This window comes from Natator depressus, chromosome 7, assembly GCF_965152275.1.
Source record: "Natator depressus isolate rNatDep1 chromosome 7, rNatDep2.hap1, whole genome shotgun sequence".
Taxonomy (NCBI): domain Eukaryota; kingdom Metazoa; phylum Chordata; order Testudines; family Cheloniidae; genus Natator; species Natator depressus.
In genome coordinates this window covers 110,111,355-110,138,545 of record NC_134240.1, presented here as the reverse complement: position 1 = coordinate 110,138,545, position 27,191 = coordinate 110,111,355, and the positions used below count along the sequence as shown (strand labels likewise).

The following is a 27,191-nucleotide window of genomic DNA, read 5'->3' as shown; positions in this document are numbered from 1 at the left end:
TGGAGGGGGAGGAGGGACACTTTTATACATCCAAGTCACAGGCATCTAAGAATCCTCTTCTGGTTTTGTAGCACATTGGAGACCAAGTCTCCAAGAAACAGAAGAACTCCCTACATCCAAGTTAGCGCATCCTTCCGCTATTTCCCTCTCCATTCTCATAGCCTTATTTTTAGCTGGCAGTATGCAGTCCTCTGTCTTTGCCCAGAAACAACTAGACCGTCTAGTTGCCTTCCAAAAAGCATCGTCACCAACAGACTGCAAACTCCTCCTCTGCCCATTTATAACTTTCATTTAAATCCCTAGTTGTTTGTGAATGTAGGGATCAAGAGGTAACTCTCTTTTGAAGTCCTGTCTAAAATACTGCCAATAGAGAGATTTTTTTTAACCTGTCATAATTGAGTACGATTCTACTAAGTGCTGCAGCTGGTCCTATGATTCAATGACTTTTTTAGCCTCTGCTGTAAATTTTTTATTTTATTTTATTTTAAGATGTTGACAAGATAATTTTTCAATGGGTGTTTAATCCCCAACCTCAGGGTCAATAAAACCAGAGAGAAGATTTGAGAGGGAGGCTATCCGTGGTTCTTAAACTGATCCAGCTGTTCCGTGATCTAAAATAAGCTTGTTTTCACTTACCTCTGGAGTGGATGTTGCTCAGCATGCCAGGCACTGAGATGTGCCACCCTTCACCCTTCATTCTTGTTAAGTCCTCTGTGTCCTCTTCCCCTCCATTGTGTCTGCATCTTTCGACGCAGAAGCCCATCTCTAACCCCGACTGACATATTCCCAGTGGTGAGCTGGAGCCGGTTCCCACCGGTTTGCTAGAACTGGCTGTTAAATTTAGAAGCCCTTTCAGAACCGGTTGTTCCGCGAGGGACAACCGGTTCTAAAAGGACTTCTAAATTTAACCGGTCCAAAGTGGCGCCTTAGGTGTCGACTCCATGGGTGCTCCAGCCCTGGAGCACCCAAGAGGAAAATTTGGTGGGTGCAGAGCACCCACCGGCAGGTCCCCTCCCCACTCCAACCCCAGCACGGCCCCAGCCCCAGCCCCAGCCCCAGCTCGCCTCCGCCTCCTCCCCTGAACGCGCTGCCCCGCTCTGCTTCTCCACCCCCCCCACCCCAGGCTTCCCGTGAATCAGCTGTTCGTGCAGGAAGCCGGGGCAGGCTGAGAAGCAGGCCGCAGCTTCCCGCTCAGGCCCAGGGAGGTGGAAGTGAGCTGGGGCAGGGGGGCACGAGGAGGACCGCCCACGCCGCAGCAGGAAACCCGGGGGGCATGCAGGGGAACCGCTCCCCGCCCCAGCTCACCTCCGCCACCCTTGGCCTGAGCGGGAAGCCGCCGCCTGCTTCTCAGCCCTCCCAGGCTTCCCGCTAAACAGCTGATTCACGGGAAGCCGGGGGCGAGGGGGAGTGGGTGAGGCAGAGAAGCAGAGCGGGGTGGTGCATTCAGGGGAGGAGGCGGAGCGGAGGTGAGGTGATCTGGAGCCGGGCGTGGGGCGGGGAGCTGCCAGTGGGTGCTCTGCACCCAGCAAATTCTCCCTGTGGGGGCTCCAGCCCCGGAGCACCCAGGGAGTCGGCACCTAAGGCGCCACTTTTGATGTGATCAGTGGGGGAGCAGCCGCTCCCCCTGCTCCCCCCCAAGCTACTGTCTCCCACCCCTAGGAGCCAGAGAGACCTGCCGGATGCTTCCTGGGAGCTGCCCCAGGTAAGCACCGCCAGGACTCCCCACCTTGCCCCCCGGCAGGTCCCTCTGGCTCTTAGGGGTGGGGTGGGCTCCCACTACAGTGGCCCACGAGACCCTCCTGCCCGGTTCTGGGGGCAGTCAGGGGACAGGGGAGGGGGGTGGATGGGACTTGGCGGGGGCTTCAAGGAACGCGGGGGGGTTGGATGGGGCAGGAGTCCCGGGGGGCGGGGGTGGACAATGACCCCCTCGTGGGGTGAGGAGGGAACCCATTGTTAAGATTTTGGCAGCTCATCACTGCATATTCCCATTCCCTCTTCTTTAAAACAAATGTCTTCCAAGTGATCTCTAGCCTCTACTTTCCAAGGACTGACAGAAAACAGAGATTATTGTTGGGGATAATAGGGGGAAAATCAAAACAAAGGGTATGGCATTAATAGGACAGGTGCTAACCATTGCTGTTGATATATTTTTTGTTGCATCCCATTCCCCAGCCTCTGTCTCCACAAATTATATGAATTTAAATTTTAAAAACTCGTTGAGATAGAGACCTTGTCCTCTGTCTGGTAAAGTATCTAAGCATTACATGCTTGACAGCACAGTTGAGCATCAGTTGAGCATTCCCATAACTGATATGAAAGTTCCAGCTCGTCCAGTGTGATGCTGTGGCAAAAATGGCTCTTGCAATCTTTTGATGAATGAACAAGGGAGAAGTGAGTAGCTGTAGGGAGGTGATTTTACCTCTGTATATGCAAGTGGTGAAACCAGTACTGGGAAATTTCATACAGTTCTGGTGTCAACATTTTTTAAAGGATGTCAAAAATTGGAGTGGTGAGGTAAAGAGCCAGAAAAATTATTCAAGGCATAGAGAAAATGTCTGACAATGAGAGACTTAAGTTAAACAGATTGAGCACTTTATGAAAAAGCAGACTAAGAGGGGACTTGATTACAGTGTATAAGTACTTCCATGGGGGGAAAAACACCAGATACTGAAGGGCTCTTTAATCTAGTGGAAAAAGGCAGAACAAGGACCAATAACTGGACACTGAAGCCAGATAAATTCAAATTGGAAATTAGACACAATTTGTAAATAGTGAGGGTGATTAACCATTGAACAAACTACCAAGAGAAGGGGTGGATTCTCCATCTCTTGAGGTCTTCATATCAAGTCAGGATGCCTTTCTGGAAAATAGGATTTAGTCGAACGCAAGTTATTGAACTCAATACAAGGATGACCAGGTGAGCTTCAAAGGCCTGTGATATACAGGAGGTCTCCCTCAATGATTTAATGGTCCCTTCTGGCCTTAAACTCTGACACTCTGAAGTGACCCTTTTGTTTTAACTTGGATACTGGCATGTGCAGATGCAATATAGAGAGGCCTGCAGCATGTTTTTAAATTGGTATGTTAAAGCACGGTTTGAAAATGGATGATTGAGGCGATAATGGTGCCGTTTTCTAACTGGGTCACTGATTGTACCTGGAGCATGTGCAATGTGGTATCCTACAACTTGTTTTCTTCCTTCCTTCTACCAATTCAGGACACTCCTCATTCTGGAAATATTTTGTTTTTCCATTTTTTGGAGTGACATCTATGCTCTTCTTATTCTTTTTCAGAGTCCCGAGTATCTAGAGGACTATCTCCGGGCTTCTACTTGTCTCATGTCAAAATATCAAATGTCCTTTTTTCTGGCCTAATCCTGTCTGTGTGTTCGTGAAAGAGAGACCTCATGGACAGAGGACTGCTGTTGCTCCTGTCTCTCAAGCATTTGCATTTGATGTTCCCTGCTCATTTCATTTTGGTGGGCCACCATATATCAGTATCACAGAGGACTTTGAGCCAGGAAATGCACTGACTTTATAAGGGCAAATCTTTTATTACATTGTCTCCTAGATCATAGTCAAACGTAGAACATGAGGAATGAAAAAAAACCCTTAATGCTTTTCTTTTAGAGTCAAAACTGTCCCTCTGTGGAGTCAGCCACGCCAAAACAAACGACCAGTACAAAACCACAAAAACAGGGGTTTTTTTTAATAAAAAGAGAAACCAATGTTTATTGGGTGGGATTTTCTTTCACCTATGTACAATAGTCATGCGTGAGCATTATGCCAACAGAAAAATCCAAACATCAAGAAGTTACTTCCAAAGTCCAGACCGTCCAAACAGCATTGTCCTTAGCTCAAGTCTAAGTCAACAGGAACAGCCAACAGTGGGGTTGATTTTGGTTTTTTGTTTTTTACACAACAAAGTACCTGGCAGAATGACTGTGAGAGGACCTGACACATAATAACCTACAGTGGGACGCACAGAAAGCCATAAGACAACATATAGAGAATTTACACACGATAATAAGGTAAATAATTATATAAGAATCTCCTCCAAAAAGGGAAGTAGGGATAAGTGGATGGGGTTTTTTTGGCGGGGAGGGAGGCAGGAGGAGGGAAAGGGAAAAAATAAGCTGGGCTGTTCTCAATGTATAGACTATAATCACAGTGAAAATCAATCCTTCTAGCTCCAAATGCTGCCAGTTACCTCAGCCTGCATCCCTCCTCCCATCCCCACTCAATCCATTTATCGACCTCAAATAATAAAAATTCTTTAAATCCAAACTTCATTCTCTTCCCCCTCTGCTGTAGTTCTTGTCAACTTGTATTATATAAAAAGAACACAAACTTAGACATACCCTCAGCTAAAAGAAACACTCCCTCAGCTTCCAAGCATGAGGATTAATCACAGCTAATTATATCAATATCAAGTTGATGATAGACATAACATCGTATAAACCCCATTAAGCAAACTCAGTGGCGATAACCGTTGGGTGGGGCGGGGAAACAAAGGCAAATTGGCAACAGTTGTCTTCCATGTCATAGTGCTGTGAAGCCATTTCTTCCACTGTTTGGCTTTAGTCTGCTTCGTGTCCATGGGAAAGATAAGACATGTTGTATATATGCCTAATGACTACAGTGAACTGTCAGCCTAACAAGACATGGCAGTGTGCTGTTTAGGACCATTGTTTTCATTACTTTGTTACCCATCATGCTTTTTTTTGTAGGGTGGGAAGATGGTGATAAACAGATTACAGATCATATAAAACAAGAGTCTGGACCCCCTGAAAGATGCACTCATATTTAACTACACGTTGCATGATGGAATTCCATCTCTAGCACACAGGGGGCTTCTCAGATTAATTTAGTTAGGGATAAGGTGTATAACCTAATATTGTGTAGAGGGAACATAGCACCTTAGAAATCAGATGTGAAAAAAATAATCCCTTTCCCCTCTCTTCATGCTATTGGAAACTGTTGGTTCCTCAGCCACTAATTCCTGCTTGCCATTGTCATGGGAATAATTCCCACACTGGTCTCACTGGGGCTACAGACAAGAGTCAAACAAGCAGGATTTGGGTCTCTTTTTCTACAAGCCTAAGGCTTCAGGGTATTAACATCTTTTTCTTGGCCCCTTACAGTTTGCAGTATTTGTACTTAAATTAAGCATTGTGGTCATCAGCCAACACTTTTGTGTCTTTCTGAGATCTTGCACCAAGGCTTTGAGACTCCTCACTCCTTCAAGCTCACTCAGACACCCAGGATAAAAGCCCAACTCTTTGATTTTGTTCTGAAAATTGCTGTATGGCTCCTGTGCTTGAAGAAGTCTACATTTCCCTGTGGCTCAGCAGATTTATTTTTTAAGGTTCACAATGAAGGGCAAGCGTGATGGGCAAACTAAACATCAGGTTAATAAGCTTGCTCTGTATCATGAGCATAATGGGTGAGTGCCAATGAGCCTGCAAGCTTGTAGGGGCTTATTTGTCAGTTTGAATTTCTGGAAAAACAGTATGCCAGCATGTTTGTAAGGTAATTTAGGGCTGGCTTGGCAGCCCTGGAGGCTAAAGTCTTTTGTAAAGGCACAGAACAGGTACCATACAGCACAGGTAGTGGCAATGCCAGTTATCCCACCCTTAGCCTGTTACTGTACTACTACTGAATCTAGGCGTGACATGTTAATTCAGGCTCTGTGGCCCATTCAGGGTATAGCTTCTCCTTTGACAACTGCCTGTTTATGTGACACGGCCAGATGTCCACCAGGAACTGAACTGATTCAAACCAGTGGCAGAGGTGAATGGCTCTGTATCCCATTATTAAATCCTTTTAAGCCCCTCTTTACCATTCAAAGATTAGCCAAAAAATCTCAGGCGTCCCCCATTACAAAGAGGAGAAAATTAGGAGTAAACAAAGGATTCAACCAAAACTAATGGACACAATAGGAGATGAACTACAAGAATAAAATTGGCTATTTATTGTACTTATACCCGCAGGTCTTTGAATGACTTCTCCAGCTGTCTAGCATGTTTGAGCATAGAGCCATACAGACCTGCGTATGATTAGCGCTCACATTCAAAACCACTGAACACAAGCCAGCAAACATGGACAGTCGTGTCATGCCAAGATACCATCTCTAATTACCTACATTAATCTACCATGTCAATGCCTAAATCCACCAGCTTGGAGACGGCCTGAAGATAAATATGGCCTGATTCCGTCAAGTGCTCAGCCCCCTCAACTCCCATTCACTTGTGTAGGAATTGAAGGAGCTCAGCAGGTTGCAGAAGATACTCAGGACTTCACAGGATGGAGGTCTATAGGGAGAAGGGTGGATTAGTGAGACACCTTGGTGGGAGTGACTTGAAGAAATCCATTTACAGTTAAATACATGACCCAGTTTCTCCCTATTTCTACAAATTCTCCCTTCTAGGAGATTAGAAGGCAGTGCAGAAAAATTCAGGTATTTTGGAGTTTTTACAAAAGGGGAAAACTGGACAAAAACTGTGCTCAAGTGGGTATCAGGTTTGGCTGTTTTATCTAGTCAGTAATTAACAATGAGTGACTCAATGACAAAATTCAGCTACTGATACATGGGCAAAGGAAAACAGCAGAAGCTGCAGCTGCTCTGATCAAATGGGCACAGAGACCTACACTGCAATAAAAAAAACCCCTGAAGCACTAAGTGTCAGAGCACAAGGCAATTGACTTGGGTTAGTGGGGGCTGCGGCCCTAAAAGGAGCAGTGTAGAAGTCTGGGCTCAGGCTGTAGCTGAAGCTCTCAGACTCTCCCCTCCGCTCTCCCTGTCATGGGGTTTCAGAGCCATGGCTCCAGCCTGAGCCCGAACGTCTACATTGCAATTTTTAGCAGTCTGAGCCCTGAGTCAACTGACATGGACCAGCTGTGGCTATGCCACAGATCTTTACTGAAGTGTAGACATACCACTAGGAGCTAAGACCTCGGCTGAATGGTATCACATGACACTAGATACCACACTTTATGTTGATAAATGCCACAGAGAAATTGGTTGTCTCCCTGCTCTTTTTCCTGTAAGTTACAAACTCTCTCGGCCAAACCTTGGAAGTTCTTTCTAAGGTTTTAATCAATGACATTTTATCTAGGCAAGCTATTAAAAAAACACTGCAGAAGGATTTCAGGATTTGGCCTGATGGTTACCAAGGTCACCACTTTTAATACATAATCTATGAAGAAAAAACTTCCCCTAAAGACAAAATATAGCCAAGTAAAGACAGAGAATTAAGTTGTGTGATGGACAGATACTATACTAAGCTGAAGAATGTGCTTAAAAAAACCTCCAACCCTTAGCCTCAAAACTAGAGCTGGTTAAAATGTTTCTGATGTAATGTTTGTCATCATAAAAGGCTGATTTTACAAAATTGAAACATTTCATGGGAATGTATTGATTTTGTTGAAATTTTCTGCTGGAAATTATCATAATGTTTCATTTTGATAAGGTCAAAACATTTCATTATAACTCTCATTTTGACATTTATATTATATTTAAATTATAATAGTCAAAATGTTTTGAAGACAATATTAAAGTCAAAATTGAAACATTTTGACTTTATCAAAAGAACAACTTTATTGAAATGAAATCTTTCTATAAGGTCAAAACAAGCTATTTCATGTCCTAAAAAAATTCCAAAATTTTGACTTTTTCCCTAATTCAGGATGAATCCAAATTTTAAAATCTCAAAATTTCCTGCAGGACAGAAATTCCGCTTTTTATTTTAAGATGTTCTACCCAAAACAAACAGTGCCAAGAGGATTATACAAACCACAGACTCTTCTGGTAGAGGTGAGTGTCTCCCACAAAGCTGGAGAGAAAAAGTTGAGTGCTCTTGCATGAAGAGGTTCAATAGAGACATGGAACATCTTGCTCTCAACCAAGTTTACGTTTCACAGAAGCAAAGGATATACTCAAAGAAAATGCTGAGAAAAATCTTTAGAGAAAAAATGTAATGTGGGGAACAGGGGAGAATGACGTTCCGAACTGAAGAGAGCCTGAAATGGCCATAAAGTGAAACATCACCGAAGGAAGTGAGCTGGCAAAACAGAACATATATTAAAGATGAGAAATCTTTGGATTAATTTTCCTGCCAATTTCATTGGAAGCAAACACACTTCTATTTGGGCTCATGCGATGCAAAGTGGAGAGTATGCATAAAGCCGTTGGAATCTGGGAGACATCACCGGGAATCCTGCTTCAGTTTTTAATGCAGGGCTCTTGTAAGTAAATGTGTATCATTCAGTGGGTCAGATCCCACCAATGTAGTAAAGAAAATAGTTGCATTTTTTGAACAGGCAAATAAAGCGGAACTGTTTGGCATGGATAGTTTATAATAAAGAAATAATACATGCCAGATTAGGGCCTCTCACTTGCCCAGCTTTTGCTACCCATTTTAAAAGGAGCTATTCCCCAGAATAACAATCCCTGGCTCAATCCACCTACTTTTAGTGTTCTGCTCTGTCAGCAATAAAGAATTCCAACGGGCAGCATGAGACAGGCCTATCACGTGACGGATCTGTGACTGACTTCCCTCAGCAAGTGTTTTAAGCATCATTCTTCTTCCTTACTGTTTATATCTACCTTTCCTCCCTGGATATGTCACTTTTAATTCAACCATCTCTAGACCTGGCCTACTGTTACCCCTAGCATGTACTCAAGGCATATCTACTTCCTGGTGTTTACACTCCATAATATTGGTCATGTCTCATACAATTTTATGGGCAGTAGGATACACCACAAGTTTGAGGAAAAATAGCAATACTTCTGAGGAGAAACAGGGAGGGGCAAAGGCAAAATGACCATGAACTAATGTAAAAGTATTTTCATATCAGGGCTGGTGGTTTTTCATATTCTTAGTTCACTGATTCAAAGGGCAACAGTCCTCAGGTTATGAATGGACTCATTTTCAAAAAGGATGGGTCTTATCAGGATGTCACTGAATAAAAAATTACTGGAAAAAATGATCCAGATAGAGCCTATAAAATGTGTTACAAATTATTAAGATCACCTGCCTCTTCTGAATGACACGATATAGGTGAATCTTCCTCAAGGGAAGAGGGCCCATGCGCCAAGGAAGGCTCATGGACACAGTCTTGCGAGGTGCTGAGTGCCCTCCGCAATCACTGACTTTAATGGGATGTAAGGGGCCCTGGCAGCAAGTTTTTAGATCAGACTCTTAGTATATGACCAAAGTGGTGCACAGGGCCTTCTGCAGGACCTCTGTACTTGACAGAGTGAAATTTGCCTCCATATATTTTATGTTTTTGTTACTAGTAATTGCAAGTATCTACTGCAGCTCATAGTCTTGTATCTTTTGTATATTAATAACTTGAGAAAGTCAGACGTATGTTAAATAGAGCAAAATGCTGACCACATAGTAACACATTCTGCATTAGCGTTTTAACATGCTGTTTTTTAAAAAAAGAAACAAAGACAACGATCAGATACATTTAACATGAAAAGTGGAGATGTGTTTCTAATCATTCTAATGAAACTACCTGTTTCATTACGTTAAATAAAAAGGATGGCTTGTGTATCTTTATTTTAACTCATGATTTAATTTAAACATATAGCTTACTTTAAAAACTGAGTTGATTACATTTCCAATTTAAAGCCTAGGTGTCATCAATAGGTGCATCCTGTATTTCGATGGCTGCTCGTACTGCTGTAGATATACTGGTAATAGAAATGCACTGAATGAATGTGTGAAATCCAGTCTTTGTGTGTTTGCCTAGCACTCAGTACATGCAATTATGATAGCTGTAAGGGGAAAGAAAAAATGAAACGATTTGCTTACTTTAGTACTGTAGCAAATAACTGTGTTGACAAGGTCACCGTGCTAAATTGACATCGTCAGCGCCACATCCAACTGCTAAAAATCCACCAATATTTGCATGGTGATGTCTGTAAGAACCTCTTTAAAGTGTCAGACTCATAATTTTTTCCTCTGGCTTGTTTAATAAGCAATTTATTTTTAAATTAAGAATCCAGTGTGCTTTAAATTTATCCAGGAAAAAACCAGAGTGCTATTTCTTGCTTGTGGTAGACATGGCCAGCTTCACAAAATGTAGTCTATTTCTGTGTTATACACATGACTCTTGTTAAGCCAAATAACAATTCCTTTTGTTATCAGATGCTAATGAGACTTGTTGTTTACAGTGTTAAGTGATCAATTGCTTTTATTCTGAATCGCACTGGTTCAGAGCTATAATAATCAGGATAATATAGAGATATTGTAGTAAAAACAAATGTATAAAAATCTTCATAAAATGTATGCACTGTGCTAGCAGATTATTAAAGCTCCAGATATTATTTAACATTTAATGGGCTGAATATAAATGATATTGAAAAGAAACCTTTGTTGATCAAAGAAGGGTTTAACCATTTTAATGTTTATGGATTTGTTTTGAAAATATTTTTAATTGGGTAATGTCAAACTTTCCTATTATAATTCTGTATGCATTAGCATGTCAATAGATTATACTTCCAACTCTTTTTGACATAAAAGAATTTATTGGATCTAGTTATCTTTTTTTCTTGTTGCCACTATTTTTCAATAATTTGATTAGCTTTTAGAAGACAAGCAACAGCAACCACAGGGGATTTTGTAGTAACGATAGACTATATATTTCTTCTCCAAAAGCAGCTCCTATGCCTTTGAAAATAATGTGAAGTTTTTTTAATCAGTGCAGAATTAAGGAGTAATGTTGTCTACTTTGCTATGTTTAGTGGAATGCGGTACTCTAGATGTTTGTCAGAGAATGCTTTGACTCGTATGTTATGTGACTGTAACCAAAACTACAAAAGTGATTTTTAGAATTTTTTGCACTGCTTTTATTAGCCTGGTAAAAAGAAAAATCCCAAATATGGATCAGCCAATAGTTTAACAATTGGTTAGTGAGATGTATATTTTTCACATTGCTAGCAGCACTGAAGTCAATGATCTCTAGTTTATATTTTTATTGCAAATAGCTGATCTGGACATTTCAACCAAACCTGAATAGATCATGTAGGTTTCAGTGTAAAACTATAAATTCAGAGTGATGAACTCTACAGCTAGTAAAGTGATCATCTACTTTCAATAAAAACAAAAACAGATTACAGTTGATCATTTAGACATAACTGCTTGTAACAGTCACCAAGCCACTACAGTCAGGTATATAGACAGCCCTTAGGAGACATGCTGCCTATCTGATGACATTTAAAGCTTTAAAAAATCCCTTCTAGATACTGCAGAAAATCATCATGATTCAGCATAGGATGTTGGTGTCACCAAATGAAACAAAAGTGTTTAAATCATGTGCACTGGCAATATTGCAAACCCTTACTCATATCAGCAGTCCCATGGGCTTGAGTGGGAGTACCAATGTGAGTAAAAACTACTTACATAGATGAGGTTTGCATGACTGTGCCCATAACTGAAGCAATGATCCCTTTACGTGTTGATTTTAGCAGTATAAGAAATGATACACAATTTAAATTTCACATTTCTGTTTTATGTCCTATTTTCAGTCTATAATGGCGTGATCGGAGAGCTAAGGCATAAAGCTCCCTTAACTTTTAGAGTTGATATACTATGTAAATATAAGCAGATAATGCTGTTTTAGTAGATGAAATAAATTGTATGTCATTTTTATTAAACCAACAATAAAATAACTAGACTGTATTATTACAATAGAAGTATAGAAGACCAACAATTGTACAATTGAAACTCTTTAGCAAAATTTGTTTCTATTATGTATATCCTTGTAAATGTAAATAAATTTAGCATTATGAAGTGTTCACAATGATTGCTTCTTGTTAATTTAAGGAATTTTCACCCCTTGTTAAGGCTAAATGTAATTAAAATTTAGAAGTACTGGTAAAAGTTTATTACACTCTGTTTTTTATGAGATTTTTAACTGAAAGATGTACGTTACACCTGTATGTGACTTATAATGGCTTCTCAGCAGGGAATGCAGAACCACTTACATTACATAAACATTTAAAGAGGAGAATGCTAATACATTGAAAAAGTTAAACATCAGTAGCAATCTATCAAATGAAGACATTTCATGAAGTCCACTCTCTGGGAGAACATTCACCATGTGACAAAAGCCTGGCATCCTCGTTAGTCTGATGTTCATTTAATTTTAAAATCAAAATAGTTAAATGAGATAAATAGGATCTTAAGAAAACTGACATCTTCCTTCTCAGGTAAAGGCCAGAATTGAAATAATAATAAAAAATCCAAACAGATTGCTTAACAGGCAAATTTACATACTGTCTCTTTATAACACTGCACGCCCAAAAGCCTTTTGGGTTCGGAATGTAGCACTGCATCAAGTATTTCACAAAGCCCCTAAATATCACAAGAAGCTTAAAAAAAAAAAAAAAAAAGAAAGAAAAAGAAAAATTCCAGTTGAATGAAACTGTTTTAGCAGAGTGCTTCAACTCAGCTCCTAGAACTGGAATTTCAGATAAACAACAGAGGACAGGGAACAGAATTTTTTTTTTTAACGTGTCCTTTTGTAATGCAGCTACAAGGTTTCTGATGAACTTAAGAACAAAGAGATTGAGAGTGCAATTGTCATCAATATGAGCAGTGTGCTTAGACTGAAGCTTGTAGGAAGAGCAGATGAATTCTCTGACGATATGTGACTTGTGGAGACTCTGACTGTGTTGTCCTTCCCAATAGCATTCTGCAAGAGACAACACTTTCCTTGGTCATTGTTAAGCATTTTCATTATACTGTAATATATTTAGAGGCACTTAATAAAATTCATCCTGCCAGTTTCTCCCCCTCCAATTTCATGTATTTCACCATTATGAATTTAAGTATATGAGAAGGATAAAACAGGATGTCAAAAAGACAGTGGTATTAAAATACAATATGACTGTAACTATCAAAACACATTTAAGGGACACCATCAAAGTAATCAGGTAGGGAAAAAAAAGAATAAATAAAAATGACACACTTTGAGAGCGAACCCAGTTGGAAGATCTAACCTTCTAAAACCAAGCACTATTTTAAAGAGATCTGTGTTCAACATGGAAATTCATTTTTAAAAAGCAGATGCAGGACTTGCTATGAAATTTGTCTTGTGTAGCCAACAGCAAGCATTGTTTGAAAACGAAGTATTGTTGGATTCCTATAGGTAAGAACCACCATCAGAGTAGGTTTATGGGTTGGCCTAGCAACAGGAGCAATGTCCATTTAGTTTCTTTTCCCAGTTGCTGCATTGTTATATGCCCATGTGTTTTCATGATCAAAAAGTACTAATGCTACATACAATATTCAGCTATACATTATACACAGTAAAATAACAGGATAATATTAGGGGCAGATTGGCAGTTTATGTGCAGGTACACGGGACAGTACACAAGGAATATTCTTTAACCCCTGAGCCAGCAGAAAGGTTACAGATTAGCTTAGTTTCCATGAGAGTCAATCTTCCACCTCTAGGGATGGTCCTTATTGGTCAGGTTTGAAGCAGGCTGGTGGAACAGCATAGGGAAAGGTTCCAAGTCTCCAGGGACTGTCAATCTACCTCCTAATGTATTATATAACTGTCATTTCATTTATCCTAAATCAGTATTCTGTCAGCCATAAAATGAAATCTGCTGTATTTCTGGAACTTGGTAAATGCCATATGATTACATGTTCCTGCAGATTACTAGCTAATTACACTTCCTAGGTGCACCACTAATTACTATTTGACCTGCAAAATCAGTTTTTGGGAAGCCAAGTGGAAAGAGGTCTCGGAGGGAATCCCAACAACTATGTAGGAATTAAAATGTAATTATCTCACCACTGCATGGTACCAGGGTAGCAGCCACTTTGCACCCAATCCTGAGCTCCTCACTCAGGCAAAACTCCCTTTATTATGATAACTTGGTACCCAGCCATGATGATATTGATGGGAATTTTGTCTGAGGAAAGAGTTCAGGATTGGGTCCTGGATTATTACATTTCAGATTGATATTTGTATTATGAAAAATAAAGTGCTACTGTGATACGGTCCACATTCTTACCTCATTAAGACAGAGTTCTGTGTCTACAGATTCATTGGATTTCCGCTTCTGTGCCTATAGACAAATGCAAAAGTTACACAGTATATATCTATATTTATACACGTAATATGGATATTTCTGTTTGAATAATCTTTTCTTTATTGTTCTGTTTCATGTTAACATGCCTCTATAATAAATGAGTAGGAATGAAGAGCAAATAGTAAAACAACAGTCTTGAAGTAACAATATAATCTCAGTGCTTGTCTACATAGAGCCTTAGTGGTTGGCAAGACGGGGTGTGACTCTACAGCCCAGTAGCTAGCCATTATATTTCAAATGGTAGTTCATCAAAACACACAAAGGAACTTTTAATGTGCAGTAGACGGGTCCACATGCCCAGTGAGTGCATGGCAAACTAGTGCACTGCAGATTTACAGCCTGGTTTACAGCGCATTAAATCTCCGCGTAGACAAGCCCTTGCAGTTTTAATCCCCGCTGTGAATTTAAAATACAGATTTTGAAAAAGCCAGTAAGAATAAGGGCATAAGGCACTCAGCTAATACCGTGATGCGGGCCACAGAAATGCCTACATATAAACTGGTTTCAGAGTAACAGCCGTGTTAGTCTGTATTCGCAAAAATAAAAGGAGTACTTGTGGCACCTTAGAGACTAACCAATTTATTTGAGCATAAGCTTTCGTGAGCTACAGCTCACTTCATCGGATGCATACTGTGGAAAATACAGAAGATGTGCTGGAAATGGCCCAACTTGATTATCATACACGTTGTAAGGAGAGTGATCACTTTAGATAAGCTATTACCAGCAGGAGAGTGGGGTGGGGGGAGAGAAAACCTTTTGTAGTGGTAAACACCCATTTTTTCATGGTTTGTATGTATAAGAACATCTTCTGTATTTCCACAGTATGCATCCGATGAAGTGAGCTGTAGCTCTCGAAAGCTTATGCTCAAATAAATTGGTTAGTCTCTAACGTGCCACAAGTACTCCTTTTCTCTTTACATATAAATTAAGTCAGTAATCAAGGGTCTATGTAAAAGACACATATGATCCTAGTAGAGAAAAATGGAGTATGATCATGCTTTCAGTAAATATTAACTAACACTAATACATCTTAACTAGAAAATATGGACTTTGACCAGTGTATTCTTAACAGTTAGGAAAAAATATACCATATTTTGAAGTGTTTTACTTCTGCTAATAGAATTTTACCTAGATGTTAAGATGACCAATAAAAATATTTTAAAATAAAAATATATTAATTTCTGTGTCATGCTACAGCCACAAAGCCTGTTCTGGAAAGTTACCAGATTATGCAAACAGAACAACATTTCTTTCCTTTAAGGAATGTAACTATAAATCAAGCTGAAGTCAGACGATCAGGGGGACTGATACCAGGTGCCCCACCTCACAAGTGAGTGCTCCAATCACCAAATGATATAGTCATTCTCTCTCTCTCTCCTTTCCCCTCCTCAATTTATCTACACTGGAAGAGCTTCAACAGGAGAACCTGAGGGGGCCCCTCATCAGAATATCCTATGGCCCAGTAGTTAGGGCACTCACCCGTGAGGTGGCAGATCCCTGTTCAAATCCTGTTTCCCCGTCAGGCAGAGAGGGGACTGGAATCAGAGGTCTCCAACGTCTCAGGTGTGTATCCTAACCACCAGGCTAAAAGTTATTAGGGACGTCATCCTCCTTCTCATTTTCTGTTAACTTGTCTGTAGGGGCCCAATTCAGTAGGTGAGTTCTGAGCATGGTTACTGGGTCGGGTCCCACAGGGGCGTTACGGAGAGGATCCCCGTCCATGCATTGTTCTGGGGCTTAGGTGTGGGGTTGCAGTGCATATGTGCGGAGGCAGAAACACAGGCACCGACTGAACTTTTACCTCAAAAATTTCAGTGCAGAGCAAGTTTTGGCACCCACAGGGTTCAGCAGCAGCAGCTGAGGTTTTTGTGAATCCCAGTGGGGCCCGATTCTTGGATTCAGGCACCGAAAGTGGCAGGTAAGCACCTAAGTCCTTTTGTGAGTCTAGCCTCGAGATGAAAAAATAAAACTCTGGCAGTGAATTTTGAGTGCTACTTGGCCAGATTAGAAATGACTTTCTCCGGTGACAGCAATTCTGATTTCACTCCTCGTTGGCTTACCGCAAGGGGAAACATGACAAGCAAGGAGAAACCAAAGTAAAGCCTAATCTTGCATTTCTTTTTCAGCACATCCTTCCACTGAGTCAAATGGGAAATTGGAGATCCAAAGAACATAGGATGAGATCTTTGGTTTTTACAGTATAAATTGTGGAAGGCCTTCGTTGATATTTCCTACCTCCTTGCTATGTGCTAGATATCCAAGTCCTTATACAAGCTTCTGTGTACTGTCCATGTGTGTTTCCTAGTAGCTATGCCTGGCTTGGGTTACAGAATACTGTACCATTTAGGACATTACTATTTCTAATTAGCTTCTGCTGTATACCAAGGATTATATTTTATCTTTTCTTAAGACTTAATATAGCTCTCAAAATGAAAAGAGAGAACAAGGTCGTGTTCCTCTTCCATTACATTCATCTTGAAAAGCAACATAACCAGTGCAGCACAGAAAGTATAATTGCATTTTAGAAGACAACTGTTTTTAGGGTGAAATCAAAAATTATCAGGTAGAATCCAAAATCAGCAAAAGCTTTTCAATAATTTTGATCATCATTCACTAGCTTTAATTTGGGAACAGTTATCTATATATTTAATGAGGACCATTTTAACAACAATTAATACATTTATTCACTTGCTTCAAATAGAACAGAAGTTCCTTCTTCCTTTGGATTTTAAAAAAGTATTTTAAAGTGGCCTTTTCTCCCTTCAAAGTGTAAGAGATAGTGTCTGTAATTCAAAATAAAACACTACACCTTCTTTTTTGGGGAGGAGGGAGAGGGGGATTTGCAGGAAAAAAAATAGCTTCCAGGCTGAGACATTATCTGCCAAGTTTCAAATTGGAAGAGTAGATTTTTAGTGCTGAATTATAAACCTGAAAAAATGGGTTCTAATGGAAATACTGGCATAGGCTGCACTACTATAATACAATAGTGTATCACTAAATCACAAGTAATTTTTGGGGGGAGGGGAAGCAGGGAAAGAACCTGTGGGCAGAAGAGTGCACTGTGGGAAGCTTATATCAGTAATTACATCCTAAAGGGAAAATCCTTCCTGCACGACTCTTAGGCACAAAGAGCAGAGAACACAAAACAATGGATGGTGCTGTGCTTCACAGGAAAGGAGTGCTTTACCTGGGGAACCAAGTCAGGACTCAGACACTACTGATGGTCTTGATGCACATGCACTCACACACAAAAATGAAAACTGATGTGGAGCCCCATTATCTGTTTATCTATAAAATAGCCCCAAATCTTATACAAGATAAAGAGGCTCGCATCCCTTGCACGCTGTAGAGTGAAGTTCTGGCAGGGGAAATTCTGCACCTCCAGATGCAGGAGGATTTGGGGGAATACAGGTGTGTCTTATGTAGGCTACTGTAGATGCCATCCCAAGCCCAAGTCTCAAAGAACCCCTCAGGACAGTGTAATTCCATGCCTGGTACACCGGTAACAGGGTTTGTCCCTAAGATATTAAGAGCAGCCTTTCAGTCAGAGTAAAGATAAAATAAAACACATTAATTTGCAAACTTGACACCATCAAATTAGGCCTGAATAAACACTGGGAGTGGCTGGGTCACTATAAAAAGTAATTTTCCCTCTGTTGATACTCTCACCTTCTTGTCAGCTGTTGGGAATGGGCCACATCCAACCTGATTGAATTGGCTTCGTTAGCACTGAGCCCTCACTTGGTAAGGCAACTCCCATCTTTTCATGTGCTGTATATTTATACCTGCCTACTGTATTTTTCACTCCATGCATCTGATGAAGTGGGTTCTAGCCCACAAAAACTTATGCCCAAATAAATTTGTTAGTCTCTAAGGTGCCACAAGGACTCCTCGTTGTTTTTGCTAATAAGACTACAGTAGAACTTCGGAGCTACAAACACCAGAGTTACAAACTGATCAGTCATCCACACACCCCATTTGGATCAGAAGTACACAGTCAGGCAGCAGAGACAAAAGCAAATACAATACAGTGCTGTGTTAAATGTAAACTAACAACAAAAAATAAAGGGAACATTTTAAAAATGGATTTGACTAGGTAGGAAATTGTTTCTGTGCTTGTTTTATTTAAATTAAGATAGTTTAAAAGCAGAATTTTTCTTCTGCATCGTAAAGTTTCAAAGCTATATTAAGTCGATGTTCAGTTGTAAACTTTTGAAAGAACATTTAGTTCAGAGTTATGAACATTTCAGAGTTACGAACAACCTCCATTCCTGAGGGGTTTGTAACTCTGAGGTTCTCCTGCATATTTCAAAATTAGACTTATTTTCAGGCTTCATATAAGGCCTGAGCCTGCCATAAGAATGTTCATGAGATTTTTTTCACTGACTGAAATGAGAGCAGGATTGGGCTCATAAAAAAATCAATGGAAATGAAGTTTAAAAAAAATTCTCAAGAAAAGAGGTCTGGGATCTGTGTTACTGGCTAAAATCAAATCTGCTAATGATTCATGCATTCAGCTGTAATCTGTTGCTGATTGTAGAATGAATAGTTACAAGTAATTGACTCACTGATCTAAAACTCCTCCAAATTACTGTACACCTTTTCCTTTTGTTACTATAAAGACAAGCAGTAACTTTAACTACAGTTCTTAAAGCCCATCCCACAAGGAACGATTAAGAAGGTTTGAGATGGGTTGACTGATAACTGTGGCTTTGCAAGAAACTCCTGTTTGGTTGGACTCAGAAATGCTGGCCAGTCTTAAGAAGCTGCCTCAGTTTTGTCTTTGTCATCAGTCTTGTGCTGAGTTACCCTTTTATATTTTGTAAAACGTGCCCCTTAATTCTGTAAAGAACCTAGTTACTATGGTAGAGAAGCAAAGATTCATATTTAAGAATTTGAACACTCGTGAACTCTGTCTGATGAAATTTTCATTATGCTGCACATCTATCAGGAGTCTTAGTTTAGCTTGGGCAGTCTCAGGGTTTTAAACCACTCCCCTGCTTCCTCTAAGGCACTGTGCCCAAGCCAATGTCCTGAGACATCTGGTTGGTACGGAAAGCTTCTCAGGCCATTTCAGAAAAGAACTAGTACCTCATGCCCAGCAGAGAGCTGACAGATGCTCTTCCTGGAGGGGAAGGAGAACCAGAGCTAGCAGAGCAGCTAGCTGTTTCCCTGAAAGGCACGCGGCATTGCTACGTAGCCTATGTCTACATTACAGCTGGGAGCAAGCCTCCCAGCCTGGCAGACAGACTTGCGCTAGGTCAGCTTGAGTTAGCACACTGAAAACAATAGTGTGGATGGTGTGGCTTGGGCTCCCCAAGCCCCCCCAACCCCATGGGTCTGAGCTTGGGAGGCCACCTATTTTATGGCTTGCAGTGCAGTGATTTTGTTTCACATACCATGTAGTGTTCATATAAAGTATTCAACGTGCGCTAGAGATCCATGGTGGACTGTTCCAAACCAAAGTGAGTTTTAATTTGGGAAAAGAAGGGAGCAATGGAGTACTCAGCCTGAAAAGTCAGAGGCACAGAATGAGCAGCTGATCCGGCAAACCAGTATCTCTCTGATAGTTTGGTCTTCAGGTTTCGTGAGGGAATATGTACTTTACGGGCCACATTTCTTAGATACTATGGTGATAAGCAATGTAGCTATAACTAAGACAGATACATATATTTCATGCTTGTTTTCAGGTCATTTTAATGGGTGTGGCTTTGCCATCCTTTCAAATTCTTGGCTAGCGATAAGCATATTAACAAGGTTTAAAAAAAAAAAGAGCAGAAGAAATCTCCTCAAACATCCTCTGGCTGACCCCACTCCTGAAATATTCATAACAAATGACATTACATGTTCTTTTTGTTCTTTTCTAGTGTTGATTAGAGATTTACTATGCAACCAACCTATTTTCCTAACAGCAGGACACAAAAAATAAACAGAAAAATGCATGGAGTGTAAAAATGCAATCAGTTTAACTCTTCTGCACTCACTAAGTGCTAGCTGCATCTATCACACTTGTCAATAGTATTTTCTTATTAGTACAGTGATACAATAGTATGCTGCAATATAAATTACTTTCAGTGGGGAAAACAAGCAAAGTGCATGTCAGAAGCAGAGTATACTAAAATAAGGATCTAATTCAGCATACAATAATTCTGAATTCTGTGCCTCACAGCCTGGTGTAATGCTATTTAAGCTTTGATACATCCGATGAAGTGAGCTGTAGCTCACGAAAGCTTATGCTGAAATAAATTTGTTAGTCTCTAAGGTGCCACAGGTACTCCTTTTCTTTTTGCAAATACAGACTAACATGGCTGCTACTCTGAAACCTCTCACCATGAAGAAGTCAGACTTTTTTTTTTGCTGAATCAGCCTCAAAGATGCTACCTCGGAGCATGAATTTATGTGTGGTCATTTTGCCTAACAGTATTATCCCATTTTGTATAGTAAGTACATTTTAATGGTAGATATTACCAAAACATTTTTGGTATCAGTCTTCAATGCTAGGAGCAAAATACATGGTAAGTATCTTACAAAATACATAGTGAGTCTTCTTATACGTGTGTGCATTCCAATGCCAATAGGCAGCTGAAACATGGCTTATTTCTATAACCCTCTCTTATCTGGGCACAGAATGTTCATAAAGGCCAGGGAAGGCAGATTACCTGCAAAGTTCCCTTTCCCCCTCCACACAGGGCATCGTGCTGTTTGTGTTTGAGTGAAATTTGTGTGCTCAGGTTTTAGGAGTTAGGTAACTAAGAGCTGTGCGACCACAGGATAGATATCTGTCTCAGGATTCTGTGGAAAACAAATCCTTCCTGACTGTGCATGGCCAGATACACAGATCTTCAAACACCTTTTCAAGTAGTTAGTTTTTGAGTGAGCACAGTGCAGAATGCAATACACAGATTAGTCTGCCAAAAATGACTTACCTAGGATCTTCTGAATATCTAACCTTACATGGTGGTATAGTAACTAGTTCTGGGTTTGCTTCCCTTTTCACTCACTCATTTATCTGAGTTAAATGACTTCATATAGCCCTAGATTCTTGTTTCCTATTTTTAGGGGATAGTATGGAACGTTCCTAATATTGTCTTTTTATGGATATGCCTCAAGCAAACATGTTTGCATTAAGAAAGGCAGAGAAGAAAAGAGAATACTAAAAAGCATAAGGAGAATAACTTTTGCTAGCCTAATATCCTAACAACTTAGGCTGCTTGGGTTCCCCCCCCCCCCAGCTATAACACCGAAAACCATGTAATCCAAAATCTAGTACTTTGGGATTTTATTATTAAAACCCATCTTCCCAGTGATTCTCTACCGCCACCAACCCAGTGACTTATTACCAGTTATAAGTAGCATCTAGATATTGTGCACTGTAATTCAGTTAAAGAAAACAAAAGTGAATATAAAGCTATTAAAGTCCTGTTTACAAGCCACAGTTGTATTTTAATTACAAATAAAAAACTCCATGGTTGAAATCCTGAACCCATTGACTTTACTGGGGGCCAGGATTTCACCCCACATGTTTAAGCACTAGTGATACTCCTGCTTTCAGTAAACCCATAAGGTACCCACATATCCTGTGAGAGATTACACATTAAATGTGCTACGCACAAGCAAGGTCCCATTCACATTTATCACAGAATCTCTGCACAGTTTGATATGATTGTTCACAATTGGGAGTCTCTGCTTAAGAAAAACCTAGGAGTGGCATAGCAGGTCAGGATTCAGCTGCATTGAGAGAGCAGGGTCGGGAAGCACGCTGGTTGCCTGCCAAGGCTGGCTATAGGATATGTACACAGCCCCACACTGCCAATGGAGGGAGAGGCAGAGTGGGAAAATGAGGCCACGAGTTGCCTCCACCCTCCAGCAGCAGGACCAGAGGAGAGGCAACTTGCATTTCTGCAGCCAGGAGGAGAAAGCAAGCTGGCTTGTTTGAACGTCTGTCTGTGGAGGGAGCTGAGCAGCTGTTGTGGTGCTTGTGCAAGATGCTGCTCTCCAGCATGATGCCAGGCTTAAGCAATGGATATTAGTGCTTCTTTCTTGAGCACTACATTCACTCAGAAATGTTAAAGGGAAAAGAATTGTCAAAAACATTTGTCTAGAGAACCTCCTGACCGAGTCTTTTTTAACAGACTAAATTATTGAGGATTTTTGCATTTATTAACCATATAGTAAATCGTATATGTGCATGAGTACGTAATGTGAGCATGCGTGCACACACACAGAATATAGTGGTCAACTTTAAAAACTTGACAATTCCCTTGAAGAAAACCTTAGATAATTAAATGAAAGCATTCAAGATATTTTCTATAGTAAGTATAGGGAAGTACATGGGAAAACTGCAGATACTAAGGTAATCTTATCTATATGGTAAAATTGGCAACTGTGAATGCGCACACACCTGAATGCAAGTATATTTGTTTTGCTACATCTGTACTTATGTGACTATCCCTGTTGTGAAATTTTATTACATCACCAACATGATTTAGGGATTGCTTTATAAAAAGAATTCAATCTTGAGCAACTATGATTTAGAACAACTGTTGAATTTTGCATTTATGATCCCAAGCAATCTACTCCCATGAGGTGACATAGAAATGCTTTTTTTATTTAAAGCACTTTTTCTCCATCCAGCTTTAAGGCCCTAAGCCTGCAATTAGGCAAGGACAACTACAGAGTTGGGGCCTTAGTGAACATGTTGCACTTGCTAGGTACTTAAACTGTTTTTTAGCATTGAAAATACCATTCAGAATAAAATCACTCATTATAGAGGAGGAGGGGACATTAACTTTTTAAAGAATGAAATAAAACTTATCCAGGTAAGACAAACAGGAACAACCTGCACTTTCTGACAGTGAGAAGGCAATAGACATTAAAAAAAATCAGCCAGAAGCAAAAATCCAACATAGAAAATTTCAGCCCAAGCAGGTAAGGTTTTGGCAAAGTTATAAGCCTTTGAAAACAGGGTCTTATAAATGGGACGTGTTAGGCTACCAGCGCTGACTGTAATAATTTGTTCTTATTTTCATTAGAATAATGCTACCTTCAGTGAATCTTTCCGCATCATTTTCCAGCGACGCATTCATACTTACCATTGGCGTTCTGGGTTATTAAATTCCTAGCTCACTTTAATTCGTGAAAGTAAAACTAATATCATGCTAATACTCCTTGTGAACATTTTATTTTCTACCATATACTCATGTTCCAAAGGATTTAAGTGAGGACAAAATAAAATGTTAAATCAGTCCAATAAGTCCTATCAGCCGCCCTCCATTAGTTAAGCTGTCCCTTGAGCTGCCCTGTCAGCTTTGTAACAAACTATAAAATGGATGCCTGCAGTATTTGGAGTTTGAAATTTCATACTAATGCCAGGCAGTGAAGTGGCCTTATACGCATACATACGCATCACCCTACCCGCATTGGAGTCAATAGGACTTTGATCATTTTACCTGAATGGGAGCAGGACTGAGCCCATAGTCATGGATGAAATCCTGGCCCCACGGAAGTCAATGGCAACACTTCTATTCACTTCAGTGGGCCAGGATTTCGCCCCAAGCACTTTGTATCCATTATTACACATGAACAATCCTCTCTCATACTAACAGCCTCACTGAAGTCAATGGAGCTGTTTGAGTGAGTGGGAAATATTTGTGAGAGTAGGAGTTTGCACAATTATACTCTGATTTTCTATTTCCCATATTCTTTATGAGTTTGATCTTACACCATGCAAGTCAATAGGAGTTTTTACATTGACTTATATGGGAGCAGGATAAAACCCTTTATAACTTTCTAACATCTACTTGTATCTGCTATGAATAACTACTCAAATTTGCTGTGGGGAAAAAGGTGCATAGTTAACAACATAGTTAACTTTTTGCCACAACTAAAACGCTCACTGCACACACACATACATGCATACAAGCAAAATGAATGGGCTTTTTAAATTCTTAGCAATTATGCATCACATTTTGGAAAATTATGAGTCCATAATAATCAGATTATGCAAATAATTATCAGATTATGCAAAATTATGTTCACAGGAAATAATTCTGTTTTGTTTCATTGCCCAAATCATCCAGAGAAACGATGGAAGGCTTGTATTAAAGCAGAATAATATAATGCAGAAAAATATAAGTGTTATAAATCAAGAAATCCTAATATTTTGCATAGGTTCCATGTATAAATATAACAAGGAGTCCGGTGGCACCTTAAAGACTAGCAGATATATTTGAGCATAAGCTTTCGTGGGTAAAAACCTCACTTCTAAGTGAGGTTTTTACCCACGAAAGCTTATGCTCAAATATATCTGCTAGTCTTTAAGGTGCCACCGGACTCCTTGTTATTTTTGTGAATACAGACTTACACGGCTACCCCGATACTTGACATGTATAAAAATGGCACTAATTGTCACCTCTGGCAGTGAGTCTCATCAGAGAGGCCAAGGATTTATGAGCATATGATTATAAAATCCCTTAGTGTTTCGGATATTTCTTTCCAGCTTCCTTTCTCTGTCTTCGAGATTCGCTGCTCTCGCAGGACAGGAAAGATCTCATGTGCTCAGAGATTTTGTAATTCCTTGGTGGCCTCTAGGAGGTAAATCTTTGAATCCATCAAATTTTAACACCTTTTTGTGAGGCTTAGGTAGAAATTATAAAGTTCTACAAGCACATACATGCTACAGTGGAGACTCGAGTGGACTACCTGAAGAGGACCTTGTTTAAAGGATTGTTGGGGCAAATGTTTTCCTGAATGTGCAGGAGCCACACTAATATTTCTCAGAAAGAACAGGAGTACTTGTGACACCTTAGAGACTAAGAAATTTATTAGAGCATAAGCTTTTGTGGGCTACAGCCCACTTCATCGGATGCCCACGAAAGCTTATGCGCTAATAAATTTGTTAGTCTCGAAGGTGCCACAAGTACTCCTGTTCTTTTTGCGGATACAGACTAACACGGCTGCTCCTCTGAAACTCATATGTCTGTATCTTCCAAAAAATTCACTTCAAGGCATTTGTTTGTGTTTGTTTTAGGTGTATATACGTATGTGTGTGTGTATGTGCGTGTAAGTGTGTGACTGACAGCTGTGGAGAATGAACTCTTCAATTTATTCATGAGTCAAGTACACCACAGTCAGCACAACTGTCTCGACCCAGAGCCGGAGGGTGCAGCTGGTAGTTCAAATCTCTGTACTCTGCTTAGTCCTTGGCCTCTTTGTTGAAACTACCAAAAAAGCACTACTAAGTGTAGCAGTGGTTTTTGTAGTGTGGACACTTGGGCCTGGATCCACAAAGGTACTAAATCTGGGGGTGAGGTGGAGTCCCAGTTTTAGGTGCCACTGCAATCCACAGAACTCCTGCCTGGCTGCCGGCTACCCCTTTAGGCACCTAAACTTGCTCAGTGACTACATTTTTGCAGTAAAAGTTTCCTAGGTGTCTATGTTTCTGCCTCTCAGCATGCAAATTGCTGCCTCCCTTTAAGTGCCCATGCACCTATCTCCTATCTAAGACCCAAAGCAATTCATGGACCAGGGAAAGACAGGCATTTGTCTGCCTAATTCACAGAAGGGACCCAGTCCAGTAGGTGTGCTCAGAGGTTGCCTAACTCACACAAAAGTAGCTGTGGGAAAGGAGGACCATCTTCCTTATAATGTTTAGCCCAATGATTAGAGCACTCACCCAGCATGTGGGAGACCCATTCCTCCTGATAAGGTGAAGGGATTTCAGCAGGGATCTGGCACCTCTCAGGGGAGTGTCCTAATCACTAGTTTATGAAATATTCTGATGGGGGTCTTCCTCAATCTCTCCTTGTGACGGTGTTCCATTTCAATTAAATAATTGAATAATTAAAGATGAAATGTGCAAGAGAGATGACTGTATCCCAGTGGTTAGAGCACTCAGCTGAGGGGTGGCAGAGTCCTGCTCAGATCTCTTTTTCACATCAGGCAGAGTAGGGACTCAACCCAGAGGTCTCCCATATTCCAGGTGAGTGCACTAACCACTGGGCTACAGGTTATAAGGGAGGCACTCCCCACAAACCATTTTGTGTAGATCTAGGTGGAATCTGAGCACTGCACACAAATTAGGTGGGGGAGTGCCTATCTTCCCCGGCTTCTCCCATTGGTTAGCATAAGCCGTTTCCTGCCTATCATGTTGAGTTTGTGGATCCACATTCTCAGGTGCCTCTCTCTCACCATTCATCATAGAGGGAGCCTACACACCTAGCCGAGGCTTTGTGGATCGCGGTGTTGTTCCTGTGATTGTCTAGGTGCCTAAAAGTTAGGCATTGGCATACTTAAGGCCCATTACGAATCCTGATCTTGACTACAAATTCAGTTGCCAGGGAGCAAAATTCATCTCTCACAGACCACCCAGCAAACTGCCTACAGATGCTAACTGTTGCTAATTACCAGTTTAGACTGGATTTTGACCAGCAATCTAACGGTGAAAGGACCTTGCCCATTAGCAATCCCTGAGCCATATACTACCCTCATTAAACTCACATTCTGGGTATAGAGTGGAGCTGATTTTAACTGAACCAGTTCACTTTTGTCTATTTATAAATAATGACCTTCATTCCTCATCTGCAATAATCATGATTATATCCTCACATCTAATCACAAACAAAATCTTCATTACAATTATTTGTGGGCCAGATGACTCCTGATAAGTACATGATTCTGCAACAGGGACAAGTATACCACAGGCTGATCAGGGTTCATATCTGTATCCAAAAAAAAAAAAAAAAAGCTAAATTTTCAAAAATGCCCTCTAAATTTGCATCTATAGCTTCTTGTACGCACAAACCTGCTGCAAAAGAATGCAAATGTATGCAAAATTGGATCATTAAGGGTGCACGAGTCGAGTGCACAAATAAGATTTACATTTATATAGAACATTTAATCCCAAAAGACCCTAAAGAATTTAACTTACACACATTCAACTTTTTTTTTTATGCCATCACATTTTGGCCAATAGTAAAGAGTACAATGAACAATAACATTTGTTTAGCATATGATTATTGTAAATTTTTGCATGTATATACAAATTGAAGACACAACTTTAGGGTTAGGTTTTC

At 40.4% G+C, this 27,191-nt stretch overlaps 1 protein-coding gene across 3 annotated transcripts in view; it reads right to left on the bottom strand.

Moving 5' to 3' along the window:
• Positions 1–3,741: 3,741 nt before the first annotated feature.
• The window catches only part of GFRA1 (GDNF family receptor alpha 1), a 194,430-nt gene continuing 170,980 nt past the window's right edge, over positions 3,742–27,191 (bottom strand). Inside the window, exons 7-8 of one of the 3 annotated variants that reach the window (XM_074959278.1) lie at positions 14,041–14,094; positions 3,742–12,722 (exon numbers count right to left, since the gene is read on the bottom strand). In XM_074959278.1, coding sequence (XP_074815379.1) covers positions 12,546–12,722; positions 14,041–14,094 — 231 coding nt within the window. In that variant the 3' untranslated portion in view covers positions 3,742–12,545. The remainder of the gene's footprint in view (positions 12,723–14,040; positions 14,095–27,191) is intronic. The other 2 variants (XM_074959276.1, XM_074959277.1) reach the window with 2 other exon arrangements.